The sequence below is a fragment of the Trachurus japonicus genome, chromosome 15 (assembly GCF_045865225.1).
Source record: "Trachurus japonicus isolate A0001 chromosome 15, Traja_1.0".
Taxonomy (NCBI): Eukaryota; Metazoa; Chordata; class Actinopteri; order Carangiformes; family Carangidae; genus Trachurus; species Trachurus japonicus.
Window position 1 is genome coordinate 16,849,847 of NC_140921.1, and position 15,397 is coordinate 16,865,243.

At 43.2% G+C, this 15,397-nt stretch overlaps 1 protein-coding gene across 6 annotated transcripts in view; it reads left to right on the plus strand.

Annotated features, from left to right (window-relative positions):
• Window positions 1-1,181: 1,181 nt before the first annotated feature.
• The window catches only part of tp53bp2a (tumor protein p53 binding protein, 2a), a 29,735-nt gene continuing 15,519 nt past the window's right edge, over window positions 1,182-15,397 (plus strand). For 5 of the 6 annotated variants that reach the window (XM_085800010.1, XM_085800012.1, XM_085800013.1 and 2 more), the window contains exons 1-4: window positions 1,182-1,260; window positions 1,575-1,732; window positions 13,461-13,608; window positions 15,121-15,234. In XM_085800010.1, the coding sequence (XP_085656136.1) occupies window positions 1,706-1,732; window positions 13,461-13,608; window positions 15,121-15,234 (289 nt within the window). In that variant the 5' untranslated portion in view covers window positions 1,182-1,260; window positions 1,575-1,705. Of the gene's footprint in view, window positions 1,261-1,570; window positions 1,733-13,460; window positions 13,609-15,120; window positions 15,235-15,397 lie in introns of all 6 variants that reach the window. The other variant, XM_085800011.1, reaches the window with a different exon arrangement.

Here is a 15,397-nt window from a genome sequence, read left to right on the forward strand (position 1 = left end):
TACACACACACACACACACACACACACACACACACACACACAGAGGGAGAGAAAAAAGCTCAATGTTTTTGTTTTGTTCTTTTTTCTCTGTTCACCTATTTTGAGTCTTGTTTGTACTGTGCTGTTGTTTGTTAATCACCTGTGTTGCACCCCTGTATTATTTGAGTGTGTGTCCTCACCCTGCATTGCACTATGTGTGTATACATAATTTTATAATTCATTTGTTCTTTGTTTTTATTCCACAACTGTACTCTTCCCAATGATATAGTTTCACAATGTCCCTTTTCATGACAGCGGAGTTGCCACCAGCAAGCATCCACTCACCTTTCACCATATCAAATTATTTAACTCACTCATTATTTCATTTTATGGAACTTGTAAATTGAAAATGTTTTGGCAGATATAGTTTTGCATATGTAATGAGAACTTTCAAAATGCAAACAATAGTCTGTTTGACTACAACAAACATGTAGTCAAACAGAAAGTCGATTAGCAGTCATGTTGAATGCAAAGAAGCCAAATATTTTAAAAAGCTGATTAATAATTGCAATAATAAGGAGATAATTCTACTGCGCAGAAAATATTATAGTTGCCATCTTGTAGCCCTACAAAAGTAGCTTCATCTCGACCAACTACATCAATAAAATGCTACTAACAATTTTATGCACACATAATCATAATCAGTTAATATGGCCTGGTCACAGGGGGCATATTCTGTGTTTAGTAGGCTACTTTTAATTCTAATATACTGATTTTTTTTTTTTTTTTACATGCAATTGATTTTTATTTATAGTACTTTTGCTGAAGTAGCTACCCTCCACTTATGTTATTGTTTGTCAGATACCTCTAACCTCTTCAACTTCAGCTTTCAGCTTCTGAAAAATGATCAGAGTGAAGCTTCTTACGTTGCTCAGATTCAACTCAGGTTAATTCCCACCTTTACCCTAAGTTCACTGTTTCGTCGGGAGTAGTGTTTTACGCCTGTGTAGTGTCGCCATGTGGTGATACTTTTAAGAAAAATGAGATTTAACATCCAACAGGTGGGTGCAGAGAGCGTATTGCTTGGTGTTTGGTGTTTACACCGGACAGGTCTGGCCGGTGGTGGGGGTGTTTTCCGCTGTGGGAGCAGGAGGGGGCGGAGCTTGAATTCCAAAGAGGAATGAGTTTCCTCTCGATACGTCACTCTGGGATAGGCTGCGAGCCGCCGAGCAACACTGTCACTCAACGGGGTTTCGGGCTCATTCTCAATCGCCTTCTTGGGTAAGTAAAAACCTACAAAAATAGCAAATATTACCTGCACGCTACCTATTAAGTTGTTTCCCCCTCTGTTGTTAGTTTGCCCCTGGTTTATGAGTTTTTTACAGCAGTGCTGCGCGCTCGCGACGAGACGTCACAAAGTTCTAAAGCGATGCTCGAGCACAACTACAACGGAAACTTTTGTCTTGAAGGCCTTGTTATTTGTTGCAACAGGTCGACGGGACACACGTAGCTGCATTTGTATTTTTTGTTTTTTGTTTTTTTGTTTTTTAATGTTGGTTTAAAAAAAATAATAACGTGTGTCTTTTTTAACGCAGGACGGGACCCCCAGGCAGGAGAAAGTAGCCTTGCCCGTCGCGGGTTTAGGTTCTGGGATTAAAGTGATCGCCAGTCCCGTCGCTTTCGTCGTAAACTGCCCGAGGGGATTCATGCAGTGTTGGTTAGCTAGATGCGGTACGAAGCTAAAATGATGCCGGTGAGTTTCTGTTTTTATTTGTGTACACACTGCAACATTGTCCCGTGGATTCTTGTAGCTGTTTCTCGACATTATATCGCCCCTCCAAGCCCGCAGTGATACAACACTGCGATTTACCTGGACATTTAAATTGACGTGGCAAGTTGATGCGGTTGCTACTTTGTGTGATTACTATGGCAACACAGGCTCGTGTTGTGAAGTTTATTAGCTGTGGCAGCTGTGTGTTTAATCGGAGCATGTGATTATACTGTAGGTTACATCATTTGTTTGCTTTCAGGCATATTATTCCATGAATACACGGGAGTCTGGCCCTGCGTCAAAATGTCTTGTTATATCAATATATCCGGTAGTGGGACAGTTAAGATTCACCAGACACCAGTAACTTAACTTTGGATTAACTCAGTTAATTTCTACGCATTGTTCGCATAAATACATCAATCGTTCAATCTCGGGACACACAACAAGCATGAGGCACCTGCCAAGTCTTGCTGGTGCTATGCCAACATCAGCTCTGGACTCCTGCCATCACCATCACGATCATCATTTTCTTCATCATCATCATCAGAGGTCCACTGCTTTTGCTGCAGAGCAAGCCTCTATCTCTCAGCACTTCTTTGATCTGTGCAGAGAGAGCTGGACAGCAGTGCGCCTGCATGTGCTGACTATTAGAGAAATAACCTTCTCAATACACAGAAATAGTGACAGTTTTGATAAGAAAAATCTAATTTACTTATGAGCTGTTGGACTGCTCTCTTGTGAGTAAAGGAAACAAGTCCAGAATAGTAATGGTTACAGTGGTAATAAGTTACCATGAGTTAAAAAAAAAAAAAAAAAGCTTATACAACTTCATGGGAGAATCATGCAAATATCCTCATCATGAAGTTAGCAACTGCTTTTTTGATCAAACATTAATTCAATAATGTCATGTAAGTGTGGACCTTTGACAATTCCCAGAGTCCCGATGTGACATATTGTTGCTGTGTGCACTTTCACTCTCTGCACTTTATGATTATACACCACAGAGTAAAGCAGCAAATCCTCACAGTTTAGAGCTGGAGACCAGAGAATGTTTGGCAAATGATTAATCTATTTTCTCAAAATAGTTGTCAGTCAATTTTTTTGTTGTTGATCGGCTAATCACTTGAGCAACTAATCATTTCAAAACCAGAGACATTTCAGCAATAGTTGCCAGGATATTTAGTTTCGATATTTCATTTTACTATTTTTTATAGTTTGTTTTGGTTTTTTTTGCTTCAGCTTCTGTGATTAATTCTGGACCCTTGTCTTTTTTGAACAAATATGTGAAATCTCCCACAGTTATGCTATGGCCTCACTGATATTAGCAGATTAAAAAAAATGAAGTGTAATCCTTTCAGTCAGTATGCTCAGGCGAGACTAATATTTCCCTTCTCAGCTCAGACCTGTGCTTCCAGTAAAACAGCTTGATCAGTGAATTAATCATCTTATCAAATGAGTCATATTTGGATAACTCCTGTCTAGTGCATGACCTCAGTCTGCTACTGACATTTGCCATTTGTTATCACCAAGCTCAGTTCTTGTTGACAACAATACCACCCTTACATGTTTTCATACAAGGTCTATTTTCTTTACCCGCCACATGACACCATGGTAACTCCCCCCTGTACCCCCCAACCTCTGAATATATCTCAGTGTGTGTGTTTGAATGGGATACAGCTTCTGGCATTTGCCTGATAAACACAAAATGGCCTCTATTTTACTGTGTCTGATGTGAGGTATTGTCTTAGAAATTACACCCGTAGCCCATGACCCTGCTTGTACAGGCCAGGGGCTCGTGGGGGTAGTGAGAATGTCGTGTCGTAATTGCTAGCTGGGGATGGTAAATAGGGGGTCACTGTTTCCCGAACACAATGAGCCACAGCGACTCTTTAACACTGTGTTGTTGAGAACACACTGTGTGTGTGCCTGTGCTGTGGCAGCATCCTGATAAGGGATGCTTACCCTTTATTGAACCATAGCATGTTATAACTCATTCACCCCCTGACTTACTCTTGTCGCCGCTTAAACCAGTTTTTGTTCCACCGATCTGCCAAATTTAATCTTGAATCATGTGCTAGTTTATTAGCCCATGTTTCATGTTGGTGTACTTTATGTCAAGATAAAGTAGGGCCAGCAGACTGCTCTGACAGCTGAAAAGAAGAGAAACCAAACAGGGAAGCAAAACGTGTTGACATCAGTCAGGAAAAAGCTTCTGCGTGAGTTTGGATTTCAAATGTTGCAGATACAAATCCCATATCACTTCCTCATTCCTCTCCCATGATGTGAGTTGCTTGCTGTGTAGATTTCCAAGCTGATAAACTTTTTGTGCACCTGACCTGCATTATTGAATTTTGCCTGCACACACTTTGTACAATGTCTTGGTTACACCACATAGGATCTCACGGTTGCTCGGCTCTGTGGCGGTGTTATAATGCGGGGGAAATAAGCTAACGCTTTGAGAAGTCTGATTTTGCTGTGTGTGTCAACAGAAACCTGAGTAGGCTTTCTTCGTGGTCGCCACCGTCTTTGTGTTTACTCTGTGGGAGAGTATGTGGTGGTTACGTAAGCAGACAGTCACATCAGTGCTACACAAGAACATTCAAGGGCACTGTTTTGACTTTTGTCTGACGAAGAAGGGGTTGTCAGGATGACTGTATTGGCTGAATATAATGATATTGATATTGTAAGCATACAAGTTGTTTATCTATTTAATAATATCATAAGTGTACTTTAACATTTGGTCACAAGGCAAATTTATTCAACAATTCATTGGGATCATAAACAAATTGGATAATTTTCCCATAAGGCATAGTCAGTGAGACTGTGCAGCACACCAGTGCCACAACACAAGCATAACATTAGCCTGGTTTCTGAGTGGAAGCACACCAGAGCCACCCTAGCAGGTATCAACTTACTCAGCTTAAAAAAAAAAGCTCAGTGATTCGGATCTGTGAGGAATCCATGTGAAAAGAATAATGACACATGAAACAAGTGTAAATTCAGGAACACCCCCTTTTCACAGAGTGAGGACATTGTGACAACATATCATTTAGGTTCTGTTAATGATATGCATCAGTGTAGAGTTGCACTCTGTCCGTCGTGAGAAGTGATGAATAAAAGAGAGGGAGAGAAAAGTTCCTTTCTCAGGTTAGAGTTAATAAAATACTAACTCCACGTTGAATGAACTTTAGCCTTCATGCACTATTAAAATCACGTCGTCATCTCTGTTTGTTGCCCGTGTCCCTTGTGATGACATTGTGATGTTTTGTTTGTGTGTATGTATTGGAAATAAGGCGTTGAATGGGCAAAAACATGTGATGCGATGGGATGTTACGAGACGTCCCGTGCTTGCTGCTGCTGTGCGAGTGCTCCATCTGTCCATGGACTTATGGGAATATACAACTATTGTGCGTAAACTAAATTTAGACCTGTGTTTTGCTGGCCCCAAATGTGGCTAATGTTCCCCCCCCTCAAAATAAATTCCAGCCTCCTCCATCCATTCACTCTGCTGTTTCACCACAGACTATTTTGCATATGACAGATTAAACACCACAAAGGCATCATTCAGTCTGCATTTTTTTTGGAAGCCAATTAGTGCGTCTGCCACATTTCGGATCGCTACCTCTTGGCTGTTAGCTTCCCTCCGGAGCTGAGAAGAGTTGATAAAAGGTGATTTTGCATACAGCAAATTCCTACACAAGAGGCTATTTGTGTTAACAATTCTGTGAATGCTGTTTTCAGTCATTTATTTTTACAGCACTTGTAGGTTGTTTAAGTCTGTATTATCTCCAGGTTGTGACGGCCTTGTTGTTTCTCTGAATGACTTCCTCCACTCGTCCATATGGCTCAGAAAAAAAGGGACACATCCTCTCCCTTCTGCTTAATTTTGACTCCCATTTCCCTTATCTCTCAGATAAGCACCAAGTAGGAACTGTCTCATCACGTAGACCAGGAATGGAGGAGTATTTCGAGAGTGCCGATTATGAAGTGATAGGCTAAGTACTGCAATGCAGACAGAGAGGAGAGCTTGTCCTGATGTAAGAGTCACAGCTTGCTGCAACTTCACTGTGTAAAAGCTGCTTGTTTTTCTGTTTTTTTTAACTGAATGTTGCAGCTGAATGAGGCGACTGTGTGTTTGATTCCATATGCTGTCGTGCTATTCGTTACCCCTGACCTTTTCTGCCTCGCCCCCCCCCATTGCAGCATGGAGAAAGTGGGAGAGAGTAAATGAGAGACGAAGAGGAATATTGCATAAAGCCATCAGGGATTTTTTTCTGCTGCCTTGCCTTTTTGAAGGACTGCTTTGCTGGAACTGTGTCAACTCTTGAAGCTGTGGCAGGGAGACACGCACGCAGAGCGAAAGATGCTGCTGCAGTGTCTTACAAACTCGCCATAATCAGATTCAGAGGTGACTCCCTCAACAAGACCTAGTTGACTCATTTGCTTACCACAGCAATATCTGTAATTGAAAGTGTGTGTGGACAGAAGGCCTGGCAGCCCTAAGGTGAGACCCTTCAGGCATGGTCAAAGATATTGCCCCATTACCCTCTGTTGCCGTCGCCCTGTGTCGCACAGTCCACTGTCCCAGTTGTCCCTCAAGGCACTGTGTCAGATGTTGTGAGTCAGTGGCAGTTAGCCCCATTGTACTTTATCAAGTCATCAGAATAATTGTACATATTTTACCTGCTTAATCAGGACAATTGATTTTAACATTCATGTTTTTCATTTATACTACCCCTGGTCTACCTGGGACCACAGCAGCACACAGCTAAACTGTATTGTACGTGCCCTTCTTTTCCCTATAAGAGGGGCACGGTTGCTGGTCTCCAGTGTTCGGACGCGTGCTAGTGCAGCTAACAACAAAAGGTGCCCAAGGCGAGGGTTTGTGCTAAAACACACATTTATTATAACAAAATACACAATACCTCCTTGGCGGATGGGACACGAAAGCTCATAAAGACACGGTCAAAACTGTATGCCTTCGACCAGCACACCTGGCACTAATTGTCCTGGCCCTAAATACCCCCGCGACCCGGAAGCGCGTGACGCCACTTCCGGTGTCAACGGAGGTTACAACAATAAAACCCGCCAAGTACAAACACCAAAAATAAAAGCGCAAATATGGCTCCTACACACCGGGCCCCAAATTGCTTCTGGGAGCAACCAGGGCAATTTATAAACATACATACATAACAGGAGCCATACAACAAGCAAACAGTAATAATCAATATTCAGTCAATAAGCTGTGGTGGCGGGATGGCAACCCGCAGCCCCAATGGCTCCGGTGGCAGACCGGCAGCTCCAGCAGCTTCCGCTGACGACGACCCGCAGCCCCTATGGCTACGTGATGAACGGCAGCTTCGGCTGGTGGCCCCAATGGCCACGGTGCAGACCGGCAGCTCCAGCTCCAACTGCTCCGCGGTGACGACCCGCAGCCCCTATGGCTCCGGGGACGACCCGCAGCTTCACTGCTCCGCGCCGCAGCCGCTCTGTTGCCGCCGCGCCGCTCCACCGCCCCGCTGCAAGTGCAGATCCGCAGCCCCAATAGCTGCGGTGGCAGCCGGCAGCTCCGGCAGCTCCGTTGACGGTGACCCGCAGCCCCTATGGCTACGGCCACGGCAGGCAGCTCCCGCAGCTCTGCTGACGGCCAGCTCTCCACTCGCTCCGCTGGCTCCGACATCCTGCAGCCCCTATGGCTCCGGTGACGGCAGCGACCTGGCTCGGTGGTGTGGCGCGGCTCAGGCCTGATCCCTCGCAACACGAACGGCGTTTGTTCTTCAGTGAAGACAGTTTTGACTTTTGTACGTGCCCTTCTTTTCCCTATAAGAGGGGCACGGTTGCTGGTCTCCAGTGTTCGGACGCGTGCTAGTGCAGCTAACAACAAAAGGTGCCCAAGGCGAGGGTTTGTGCTAAAACACACATTTATTATAACAAAATACACAATACCTCCTTGGCGGATGGGACACGAAAGCTCATAAAGACACGGTCAAAACTGTATGCCTTCGACCAGCACACCTGGCACTAATTGTCCTGGCCCTAAATACCCCCGCGACCCGGAAGCGCGTGACGCCACTTCCGGTGTCAACGGAGGTTACAACAATAAAACCCGCCAAGTACAAACACCAAAAATAAAAGCGCAAATATGGCTCCTACAAGTATAGATAGCCTATATTATACCAGACTAAAGAGACTCATGCAATTCTTTGGCAGTGTGAAAAAAGTAAATGTTTTCCTCCTTAGCCCTGAACTTGACATGAAGGGCCATCTTTTACAAATCAATGTACTCAAATCGACAGTACACATCTTCAAATTTTTTTGTGCAGTTTACATCAAGAATCTCAAGAGTTGACACATCTTCTTTGAAATGGTGTTGTAATTGTTACTGTATCAGTGCGACCACAAAATGTATATTTCTGACAACTGAGTAATGATATTTGGTGGTTAGGTCTTTCAGTGTCAGTATGTGGATATTCTGTGTTTTAGACAGACAAAAAATTAGATTTCACTTCTGGAGTTTTACAATTTGAGGTTTGATTTCTCTTTTTCTATATTTATATTTTGAAAAAGCAATTGACATAAACCAGGTCTTAAGCTTAATAAGTAATGAAAACAATACAGTTGCGGTTCCAGTAAAAACCGACAAAATAGGACATTTCAGCCTTAAAAAATATGAATTAAAAAGGGTTTATTTGATAATCGGTTACTCAGCAAGGATAGGGAATTGGATTTTTTCAAAACACCAAAGTTAAGATAAGGATTGATCTCTGATGCACTGTTATCGTGTTTAGTTGCACTGCTGTGGATTCTCCGTGACGGGTTTGACTTTCATTTTCTAGTTACTCTGATGTTGCAGAGTAATTCCATTACAGTACAATCTCCTGTCATATGTCTATTCTTGGAAATGTGAAACTGCAGTGGCTGACAGTTCTGATCACTCTTAACTCAATATGCGACCAATTGTATTTGGATGATGTTCTTGAGACACTAATGGAGTAGATTTGACCCTCACAAGGAGAGAGTGAATTTTCAAGGTGGGACGGGGGGCGGGAATCGATTTGCTGTTAGGACCGTTTAGAATCACATCATCAAAGGACTTTCCATCTAACTTGATTTTGATTTTGAAAAACGTTGCGTCAAGACAACAGTTTCCTGCGCCGTTTATTGTGAACCGCTCAGTTGCTGCAGTGCACATATACGCTATCAGAATAATCAGTGGGAGTGCCACACACATCAACACAGCATTCCTTCCTGTAATTGGTTATGGGTACAGTGTTGATCTTTCAACTAAAGTCATCTCAGTGTCCTCTCTCTAAACAACTGGAACGGCTTGAAAAGCCTGTTTCCATGCTTTAGGGTCTCTGTGGCTCTGATCGGAGAGGGATCCAAATTCTACAGTTTAGAGCCAAATTAGCATTTTATGGGGAGTCAGCAGATATATATAGTATAAAGTATCTAAAAAAAATTGCCCAGCACCTCCCTACAGGCACTGCGGCTTATTTTACTTCACCTAGGACAGAATCATTGATACAGTAACCCAGAACAGATGTTAACTTACAGTATATCTCTTTGTTGTTTTTTTCAGTCAGTCTTTCACAACCTCTTGGCCCTTTTCAGCAGGGCAGGTCAAATAAGTGCTGCCAGCTGCAGTCACTCATCTCCCCTTCAGATGTGTTCTTTTTACAGTGTATCTTTTGTCTGAGGGGTTTGATGTATTATAGCCTTTCATCTCTGAGACACACACACACTCCTGTCTGTGTCTTTGTGTCCAGAGTAGAGGGTCTTAACCATGCACCACTGACCCCCAAGACTGTGTAGGTTTTTGTTCAAACCAAGTCACTATACAGTTCCTAATTTTATGGATTTAAAACTTTCAGACCAGTTACTGGACGGTGAAATCTGCTTAGAAGAATGAACATTTCTATACAGTTGGACCTCGGTTACCCTGAAGGATAGCTCTCTTCATCTTAAGGCGTAGTAGCTGTGGCCTAGCTGCAGGATATTGAATTTAAGATTACTATTGTAATACTGAGCCAGTAGTCTGTTGAAAGGCTATATTTTTATATAGCGGATTAACTTAATCCCTGAGCTATAGCCCCAATGACCTAGCCTTATAGCTGCTCTGCTTTGAGAACATCTACAGTGCAGAATGCAGTGTACAGCCACAGTTCTTTACACTACCTATAATTGTCAGTTTGCAGTCCTGAGCTGTCACACCACTGCAAAACCCTCAGAGACAGCTCTGACTTAGCTGATGCCATGATGGAATTAGAAATCTATTGCTATAATAGAGCAGCAGAGGCGGCCCATCCCCACGGCTATCCTTTTGCCCCGTCTCAGGTACGAAGGAAGTGCAATTCAGCAGTCGCTCCTGTCACAGACTCTGACAAACAGAAGGCAAGTGGAGCACATTTTTATCAAACTTTGTCATATAGAAACCAAAACTGGTACTGCTCAGCTCCCACAGTGTGTAAGGCTACACAAGGTGATAGTTTCTACTTAAGCTGTAGTTGCTGCTGCTGTTTGTCTGTTATGAAACAAACAGGTCTATCAGATTGTTATTGAGCCATTTAATTTTACCGGCTGTTGTATCTATGAATATTTAATGAACTCTCAAGTTGTCTGGCTGAGCTGCAGCACGTAGTCGGCCCACTCTTCTCACCTCTGTGTCTAGGTAGACCTCTTAGGGCTGTTTTTCCCCTTCATAAGACCGGTAGATGGCTTTGTAGAAGAGTTGGGCATAATGAAGGAAGTCAAATACTGTATTCTGATCACTACAAGACTATATCCAATATTGGCTTTATGACAGTATTTCCTTGTGCATGAAGAATTACACGCGAGGTCGTCTGGTTTACACACGCACTGCTCAGCTGATAATGGAAAGCCAAACAGGATCTGTCATGTTCAGACAACGCCAGCTTCTTCTGTATTTATTCAGACAGCCTTAAGTGTGAATCATCATTAACAGTGTTGAGGAAATTAGTACAGTAATGGGAGATAGAAAAAAACAAACTAGATGTAACTTAATATGTTACATATTGCCATTTTACGTCTTATAATGCTCCCAAAGCAATAATGATATTCCATATGAAATTTTAACATGCAAAAACTATGTATGAAAGTTGTCCAGCTTAATTAATTATGTCTATATACGGTATAGCATGAGTCATGTGTGTGCTCTATCATAGCCCATGAGCAGTGGCAGGCATTAGGTGGATGAAGGTCAGCGGCAGAGTGCTAACTCATCTAGACTGAGGGACTGGCCGGTGGTGGCCCTGGATCATTAACTTTAGTGCCGAGGAGAATTTGCTTTCGGTGTAGGCATTGCCACCCCCCCAAGACTCCTTTCTCCTCCTATCAGTGTTTCTGTCTTCTCACTCTCTCTGGTCTAAGTCCCAGCCTCCACACCAACCCCTCACTCTGTTGTCTCCCTTTCACTCTCCAAATATTAACAGGGTCATTTGAATGTCCTACATTGCCGGGAAGTTGTGATGATGTCAGCTGCTCTGCACTCATCTCTGAATGGCTTCTTTGGAAACCGTAGCTAAATGCAGCAGACTACATGAAATTGCTGCCAGTTGGGGTTTTTCTTTTAATTACCAGCTCTGACAGTGTCATTTATTATGCCAGCTGATTGCATTTGATTTCTGAACTAACATACCACTACAATTACTGAAACTATTCTAATTAGCAGACAGGAAAGGACAAGCTTGGTTCTCTGGGGGTGGTCCTCCTCCTCCTCCTCCACAGAGCCGTTAACTCTTCCATGGCCGGTGGTGAATAATACCAGCAATGATCTGTTTACAGACTTTGCCGTACTGAAGATTTGTGACGAGGATGACTCACTACTCATTCGCTCTATTGATGGGAATCTTTTATTTGCATCCCTATGGAACAAACCGGATGAGTCAGGCCCTCTGAGTCAGACCACTACCCCTCATTTCCACCTTCACCTCATCAATGTGAAAAACAACAACAACAAAAAAAAACCTCTCTGTTTGTACATGTTGCTAAGGAGATCTTCAGAGGAAACATGTCACCTGCCCAATCACTCTGTAAAGTCTCATTTGGAGAAGAAGAGTGAGGATAAAGCCACTTATCTTAAGGCTGTTGTACTTTTGCTTGGTTTCACCCCACAGTTCAAAAGCAACCCCGAATACTTTTGTCTCTGCTCTATGGCTGCAGCTGCTCTGTGTGCTCGACCCCCAACCCCTTTGTGCTCGTGACCCTGCTGACCTGATGTTCCCACCGTGGCCCCTATAGGCACCGCCGGTCATAGCGGCGTGCTGAGAATAGAAAAAACCTGACTGAATAACCTGAAGGTGTAGGACACAAGCAACAGCACTGTTCTCACAATTATACACTTTATACAGGCCATTGTAGGCATCAGGGCTGTTGCTTTTCTGTTAGGACAATATTGAAGTCTCTTTGAAGACATTATCCTGTGCTATAACCCGTCACTGGAACAAAAGGGTTTAATAACTTCAAGTTGTGCACCTGGGTTATAACGCTGGTTTTATGATGGCCTTATCAAAGTCGTCGCTCCTAACTGATCCAATCACATTTGAAACATATTCCAGCTGTAAAAGCGCTTCGACTCTGGGATTTAACTGATTAGACTTTGATGGTCAAAGATCAAGGTCACTGTGACCTTACAAAACATACAGAACATAAGCTAATTATGACACAACTTAACGCAAATGTCTAAGAGGATAAAATGATCAAGTGATGACATTTTATATCCAATTAGTCAAAGGTCATCTTCAAAACACCTCTGGTGTTGCCCATATTTCCTGCAACTTGGCTCATTAGTAGCGACATACAACCACAAGGGTGCAATTCAAAATGTTTTTATAGATGTTTGGGAGTGTCACATGCAGAATATGACAAGACAATCCTCTCAGATAAACATACTGTATTTTGAATTGACTGCCAAAGCTTTTAGTTTAACACAGCCTACTTTTGTTTTAACCTCTAAACTGGTCTCCCAATTTGAATTGTAACAATAAAGAGAGATTTTGTGTCATACAGAATCGAACGGGGATACCAGTTTCAGGATACACGGTGTCTGACAGCTTAATTTCCTGCTCAGTTTCAGTGTGTTTATTTATTTATTTTTCTGCCAAGCTGAAGGCTTTCACATGCCTCTTCTATCAGTGACAGCTTCATTGAGATTGTCCATTTTCTTTTTTAGATAGTCCTGAGCCAGTCTCTACTATCTGCCAGTCACACACTGACATACAAATCCAGCTTCTCTGGAGTCCTCAGAGGTCTGCTCCGTCAGAGTGCTTAGCAGCAATAGTGTGTGTGTGTCTGTGTGTGTCTGTGTGTGTCAGTGTGTGTGTGTGTGTGTGTGTGTGTGTGTCTTGGATTGAGGGATCTCTCCGTGGTGACAGCACTAGTTAGCAGTTAAATGGTGTGGGGTGAAATGGAAGTCTATGAGCCTGTCTCTGATTTCTCTGTTGACACGGAGGAATGAGAGTTGGGAAATGAATACTGCTATCAGTAAAGCACTCGAATCACACAAACACACACACACTGAGCAAGAGCAAAAACAAGACACCGTTTACAGAGAATTATTCTGTATGTATTTAGCGTTTTTCTTTCTGCATTTCCTGAGGCAAGGATTCATTATCTTGTGTTTCTATTTAACAGCCCTATCTAATCTGCCCGGCTTTCTGCCTCTCTCTCCCTCCCCCCCTGTTGTCTCCAGATGTTCCTGACAGTATACCTCAGTAACAATGACCAGCATTTTACTGAGGTCCCTGTTACCCCGGAGACGCTGTGCCGGGATGTGGTCGACTTGTGCAAGGAGCCGGGGGAGACGGACTGCCACCTGTCTGAGATGTGGCGCGGATCTGGTGAGTGACGGTGCCAGTTTATCCAGCGTTGTGCCGAAGATTATATCAGTCGCACTCTGTTTTGTTTGTGCAGTATGGCTGTATCCCAAGGGACAGGAGTTGGTGTGGAGACACTTGTTTGTCTTCTTCCTTTAATTAGAGGCAAATTGCTTTTCTGAAGTAGGCTATACATGGAAATTAGCTGTGTGGTCAACTGCTTGGTTATTTCTTTTTGAAGGGCTTATCTCTTTGGCTCTGCGATGCAAATGAAGCAGAGCCCATAATCCCCGTAACAAACACAAGCACCCAGACATCCCCCATATCATCCAGGTGGGAGATGAGGGTGAGATTTCATACTTTTCCCATTATCCCCACCTGGAAGGCCCTGTTCAGACGTAGCTTTAACATCAGTTTCAAAAGATTCAAAGATCCGATCACAACTTCACAGCTTTTACTTCAGGGCGATGAACAACCTCTTACTCAAGTGATGTCCTCTGCCACAGTCTGATTAGTCCCGCTACAATTTACCATCAAAAACATAACTATATTATTACTTTGAGTGGCTAAACCTCATTTCATTTTAGAGCTGTGAACAGTGCAGTGTTTCACACAGCCCCTTTTTCTACCTCTCTCTTTTAGAAACACGTTGACAAATGGCCTGTCTGCCAAATTGGCTAAAAACAACAACGCATATGTGTTTATTTGCATATCGCACAGAAGTGAGATCCAGTCACAAGTGCTCGCTTGGGATGCATTTTAATGCCAGGTGTGAGCCGACGTGCTAAGAGCTGTCTATTTGTGATCAGATCAGCGAAGACGCATGTTAATGTCAGGTCAGAACGGCGCCCAAGAGTCAGGAAGCATTCAGAATCACAGCTCAAGGAGCCAGGCTTTGTCGCCGTTTCCATGGCGATGCCGCCATAAGAGTGAATGAAGTGCCAATTATTGTGTTTGAGTATGTCCATAAGTAGTGTGAGAAGAGGCTGCCAAATGCTGAAAAGAAGAAGTCTTGTACTGCTGCCTCGCTGCAGGCTTCTGTTGACTCTTCTTTGAAAACACAGCAGTGACATTTTGCATCAAATTTAGATTTAAGCTGTTAATAATCTGTATAAAACTTCCCCATTTGTTTTGCAGTAATGCCATTACAAGAGAGTATTTTCATTGACCTCTACTTGGCAGTGATGTGTCAGTCCATTTGTGTAATGAAATGGTCCTAAGTAGGTTGAAGAAAATGTCTGAGGAGTTGATGAAGAGCTCTTTCGTACCAGCCAGAATAATTGACAACTCATCACAGTTGTTTTCCTCAAGGTCGTTACTCAGACAGATCAACTAGATGCAGATGAACCTCTTTTCAATGTAGGTCAGGCTAGTGGGACAGGATTCACAATGCAAATCTTATGCACACTTGGCCTACATTGCTAAAGACACATGATTTAACTTTGGCGAACTTAATTATTTTCTGTCAATATTGAGTTATAGGTGTGTATTTTTCCCTCTGAGTGATGTGTTTTTTTTAATGTATGTCATCTGCAGAGCGAGCTGTAGGTGACGGAGAGAGGATGCTGGATGTGCTCCAACGCTGGGGTCAGCACAGGGCAGAGGTGCGCTTCTTTCTGCGTCACAACCGAGCCCCTAGCAGGGAATCAGGTGAGTGTCCATCTTGTCCAGCAGATAATGAAGCAGAAGCTGTATTCTCTTCGCTCACATAAAAGACACAGCTTGGATGATATCTGTCCCTAGAGAAAAGACATTCAACACCAGTGTTATTAACTCCAGTGATACTGTACCTGCAGCATCTGAACATGTGCAC